This window comes from Enoplosus armatus, chromosome 8 (assembly GCF_043641665.1).
Source record: "Enoplosus armatus isolate fEnoArm2 chromosome 8, fEnoArm2.hap1, whole genome shotgun sequence".
Classification (NCBI taxonomy): Eukaryota; Metazoa; Chordata; class Actinopteri; order Centrarchiformes; family Enoplosidae; genus Enoplosus; species Enoplosus armatus.
The window spans coordinates 16693324-16699323 of NC_092187.1; the positions used below are offsets into that span (position 1 = coordinate 16693324).

The 6000-nt window shown below is 39.9% G+C and overlaps 1 protein-coding gene across 1 annotated transcript in view; it reads right to left on the reverse strand.

The window, feature by feature from the left end:
* Nucleotides 1-5395, reverse strand: part of slc12a5b (solute carrier family 12 member 5b) — a 34067-nt gene extending 28672 nt beyond the window's left edge. The window contains exon 1 of the mRNA XM_070909844.1: nt 5353-5395. Within this exon, the coding sequence (XP_070765945.1) occupies nt 5353-5395 (43 nt within the window). The remainder of the gene's footprint in view (nt 1-5352) is intronic.
* Nucleotides 5396-6000: the final 605 nt, after the last annotated feature.

Genomic DNA, 6000 nt, shown 5'->3' on the forward strand with positions numbered 1-6000 from the left:
AAAGATTACACCTGCTAAACACCAGAATGTTAGCATAGTCCCTGTGAGCATGTTAGCATGCTGATGTTGGCATTTAGCTCAAAGCACAGCTGTGCCTATGTACAGCCTCACAGAGCTGCTAGCATGGCTGTAGACTCTTAGTCTTGCTTTTTGAAGTCCTGTTGTTGATTTGCTCTGCTGAAATTAATAAACTGATTAAACTGATTAAACAAATGGCACATTTATATATCTTCATGTACTGAGTAAATACTGTACAATGTATTTGTGTGTGCACGCACCTCAAACCAAGGTTTAATCTCTACCAGTCTAAACAGCCCTAAGAGGGCACTTCCAGACCATCTGCCCCCCAGAGCTCATATTGACCGACCAAAATGACAAGGACACTGAGAGGGGTAGCAGCATCATATATTTGAACAAACCATTAAAATGAATAGGAGCCCATCCAAACATCCAAACACCATTGTAAAGTAAAACATTATTACACATTTATAAATAAATGTGACATTACAAGTACAAAACCTCACAAGAACATTCAGCTGGGTGATGTTGCACATCACCACCTCAACTCTCAGATTTGTCCTGTTTCTCTGAAAACAACTGTAACACTGTAGAGAATTACACAGCTTTGCACTGTTTGTGTTGACGCTTTCAAAAACATCTTTATTTGTTCTACTGCCAGTTTTTTTTATTATCATATATGTCATCTGTATATTTGTTTTCTTCTATCGGCTCCAGCATTATGATAAAATCCTCACTTGTGACCCTGCATTACTCACACACTGTGTCATTACATGCTTTTATGTAAATGTGGCCAAAAATCTGACATTGACCTGACCTTTGTTTATCTCCTGCACCAGCTGCGCCAGAGGATACAAGCAGTATTTTGGTGGCTGCAGCTCGATTGTAACGCCCGGGACGGTACAGGACTGTGAACAAGAAGGGAATGGCTCCTGTTTCCAACATTTCAGAGACTTTACTGCAGGTTTGACAGCTGCACGATGCACTCAGGATGAGTCACTAATTAGGATGGCTGAAGGTTAGATGCCTGTTGATTCAACTTTATGGTCATTTTTGAGATTGCACTGTAGTTTATGGTTATGTTGTAATGTAAGGGATTGTATTATATTAAAATGTGTTCTTATATTTTGTTTATGTCCACTTACTATTTACATGGCATACGACTTATGTACACACACATTTCAGGAGGTTGTATTGTACTTTTTACTCCACTACATTTATTTGATAGCTGTAGTTAACAATTTTTCAGATTTGCATTGTTATAGATTCAACTACCCAACAGTATATAAAGCAGTTAAAATAAGCTCCACTTTGAAGGCACTAACACTTTAGTGACATGTTAAAGCATCAGAAATAATATTCGGATAATATCTAGATATATGATAAACATTCGGAATGGTGCCATTACGAGTATTTTTACTTTTGATACTTAAGGTACATTTTCAAATACTTTTATACGTTTATTTAAGAGACATTTTGAACTTGTAATTTAGTATATTTATGTTGCTCTTCTGTAAAATATTGCAACATTACTTCCAGCAGTGTGCAGGCCAACAACAACAACAACAGCATTAACTTCAGCCTCAAAAATCACCAAAACGTTGACAAAGTCTCAACACAAACTGAACATAAGCCTCACAATCATCGGAAATAGTGCATTATATGAGTATTAAATTTCATTACACTGTAGAGATGCACCTAATAAACTAGTAACTCTGAGTATACCCTACTAACAAGACCCCGCAAAGAGAAAAAGAGCTCTATATTTAGTGAAGGGCATCTCTTTTCATTCTTTTAAGTCAGTTTTCAGATTTAAATGGTTAACCATGAGGCAGCTCTCCCACACACAGGATACTCATCAGTTCTTAATGTTGTACAAAATGCAAAACGACAATGAATTCTTAATGGATGCTCCACGATGTTTAAAACAAATTAGAAGGTAATTTATGAATCACAAGAAAGAGCTAAAAGGCGTGTAGACTCATCAATGTGCAACTGAATAGGAAAGTAATTTACTTTAACTGTCAAAACGAAATGAACTTCAGTGTTTTTAGGAGCAAACCTGCATCAGGATTGAACCGTCTATGACAAATTCCTCTTTTCACCTCACAATCACTCCCGTTGAGCTTATTGATTAGATCTAATCCATTTTTATTGCCGTGTGGCCTCGAGCCTCTCATAAATCTGTCCTCTCGCCCGCTCTGTTAAAACAGGCACTGTAATGAGATGGTATTTCCAGGTGTGATCCCAGCTTAGTCATTAGCGTGTACTGTACGCTTGTTCTGTGTGCTCTGTTCATATCGTGACCACACTCCATTAGCACCACGAAGGCCACCTCATTTTTCACCCCTGTGGTGCAATAGTGTTGCTCAAATCATGACCTTTAAAAAGCAAAAGGTCATTGTCCCTCTACTGTGTAGTCTAATACTCACGAGGAGTTGAGATTCCTGGCATATACAGTATCTGCCTCATGCAACCATACATTTAATTTATTTCTTAGTTTGTGGCGATGAGCAGAAAAGCGACATTTCTTTGTGGTTTGTTTTTTAGCTGTGGTAACAGGCTCTATGTCTGTCTGTCTGTCGGTTGGTTCACCACTTTGGTCCAACTGAAATATCTCAACAACTATTGGATGGATTGACATGAAATTTGCACAGGCATTCATGGTCTCCGGGGGATGAATCCCGCTGACTTTGGTGATTCCTTGATTTTTTTCCTCTAGCGCCACCAGCAGGTCAAAGTTTCCATTTATCTTGTATCTCAACATCAACCAGATGAATTGGTAGATTTTGTACAGATATGCATGGTTCGCAGATGATGTATGCTGATGACTTTTGTGATCCCTTAACTTTTCCTCTAGCGACACCATCAATAATTCAATTAGTTCATTGAACAAAAACAGCTGATGTTAGCTAACATTAGCTTCCATAATGGTAGCAAATGTGAGCTAAATTAAGCTAGATATTGCTTTATAACTGACTTACTGAGCCAGTTTGCTGACCCATCTCTACTTTTGCTATTTTTACACAAGCTACAGTTTATCAGTGATCCTCATACGAGTAACTTGTGGCCAAAGTTGATCAGCAAAAATGACAGTCTCACTTCAATGTTGTTGTTTCTCTGATATTATTTTGTTTCTTCCAGACATGAGGGACAATAACTAACTTTACTTACTGGTCTAATTTTTGTTTATGATATCTCACACTTTTCTGATGTGTTCACCATGATCCTCCAACACTGTTTCACAAATTCTTCCAGTGACAAAAGTGTGCAGGCTTTAAGTAAACAAAAAACAGAAATACAACCATTTTACCCAAATGAGAACGGCCTCAAACCTCTACAAATAATGTGTGACATAATCAGATCTACTGAGCTATTATCACCAGACAATGAAAGAAAGCTAAATGTTTTCTGGTGTAACCATGTTTTTAGTTTTATTTCCAGATATATTTAGCCTAATTTATTATATAATTCTTTCATATGTGGTCTACTCTTACTGTTATTAACATCTGAAAATCACTTGTGTGAAAACACACAGACAACAACGTCATCATAAAACCCAGACAGCACTGGTGTGTGTATTGCCAACTATATATTTCCTGTTCAGAACATGTGAGCTCGTTAAAGCTGTTATAGCTGTTATTCTCGGTAGACTGAATTTCCACTCAATATAATGTAAGAGTCCTTGTAATCCAGTTTTCTGCCTTAATACTTACAATAACAGGCTTCGGGAGGTCAGCCAGTTACATTAGAGCCGAATAAAATCCTCCAGGGACAGAAAAGTTTTTCTTTTGCAAACACACATTCGACTTTTCTGCAAGTGTGTGGATTCCCAAATGGATCCGATTCTGCATAATGAAAATAATCTACTTAATACAAAGACCCACAACAAGCCAGAACCAGTCGAGATCTCTGTAACACCTCAAGTGATCACACTATGAAATGGTGTAAGCAGTGTTATCTCGTATTACAAATACAGAAACTGAGACAATATTAGCAGCAATATGTGTGTGTGTGTGTGACAGGTGTCAACATTTAAAGGAACCCATAAACACACACTGACATAATTTTGGTCCAAATTATCAAAAAGTTTAGTAGCTTATTGTATTTGGGAAAACACATGTGGTTTAAAAATGTGTTTGTTTTAATGGTACGTAATGTGGATTTCAGAATTTCCCTTGCTGAGATGTGTGTACACAAACACTGAAAAAAAACTAGTGCAGCAACTAACAATTAATTTAATAATCTGTTAATCTGCCAATCATTTTCTTAAGTTAATCAATTAATTGTTGAGTCTATAAAGTGAGCCCATGGTGATGTCTCCAGTTTGCTTGTTTTGTCTGATCAACAGTCGAAAACCTGAAGATAATCCAAAGAAAATCTTCACATTTGAGGAGCTGAAACCAGAGTGAATTTTTGCTTGAAAAACGCATCAAATCAAAATAGCAGCCAATTTGTTTTCTGTCGATTGATTAATCAACTAATCGTTGCAGCTCTTGTAATAACTAATGAAAGCAAACTGGAGGTAAAAAGATTTTGGTGAAAAAGGTTGTTCTGCATCATTTGACAGTATAGGTGCCATCCATCCATACATATTTGCATGCATGTTTAGGCACACTCAGACTGCACACACACACACACACACACACACACACACACACACAAACACTCAGAGCCACGCACATGCACCATTATGAAAGGCAGATATCGCCCCTGGCGAGATGTTCTTGATGGGGGAGAGACATGAATGAGTTTGAGAGTGAAAGGCTGCTTTCCCCAGACACTCTGCAGGGGCTGCACTCAGGCAACTGGAAACATTTCTGTAGACTGCTTAAAACTGTTTGACATGGATGTGTGAATCTACAGGCGCAGGATGAGCCGCATCTGAAACACATCTAATGCACTGCAATGTCAAATTGACCAAAAACAGAACAGTTTCGAAAAAACCAGCAGTGAACCAGCAGAGAAGAGGAACTGAACTGTGTGAGCAGATGGAGGTTGACATATGCAGCCCCAGGAGGTGCACTGCGTGAAGGTGCTGTGGAGCAGGTGGATCCTTGACTGGAGCACATCCACTTGTTGTTCCCTCAACACGTGGAACCTTAATGTCAACCTTCAAGTGCCACTCAGACAAGTTTCCTCTGTCCACCTCTGTCTTTCTCAGCTCTTCACACACAAAGAGGCAGATGCAACGACAATGACATAACCCTCTAATTTTCCCAAACTCACACATTCAGCACCCACACACACACATACGCAAATGGACGCACCCACGTCCTCACACTGCCACGCACACCCATCTCTCATCAGTCTGTGGCAGGTTTCGTCACTCACCCTGGCTGTTGGGTCCCCCCTCTCCCTCCTCGCAGTCCGTCATGTTGTTCAGCATCCTCTCTCCTCCTCAGGCTGTGCGCACTGAGCACAGCTCCTGATCTTGTTGCTTAGTGAAAAGCTTTTTTTGGGTGGGCTGGTGCCTACGACAAGATGCGCTTCACTCCTGCGTCTCTCACTGCCTCTGGTTGCTCAGTTAAAAAAAAAAGAAAAGAAAAAAACAGGAACATTTTATCCTCTCTTTTACTTGTCTTGTCTGTTGCGTGATTCCCTCTCTTCAGGAGGAGGATGGAGAGACTGAGAGAGGCTGCAGGGGAGAGTTGGTGATGGTGCTCGGTGTCACTCACATGCACGCTCTCGGTCTCCGTGCGCCACTCGCCCCCCAGTCAGTTTAAGCCCGATGACTACATTCATCATGTATTCAGAAGGTATTATCCCTCCCTCCCTCCCTCTTTCTCTCCCTCACGCACGTTCATCATCATCCATCTCATCATGAGAGAGGGATGGATGGAGGATGGAGAGGGATTGAGAGACAGAGGGGATGCACGTCAAATGACAAAGTACTGCCTCCTGAGATTAAGCATCTCCTTTGATGTTCTTTTCAGATGGAAGACGAGATTCCATTTCATTACTGTGTATTCATCCCTCTTT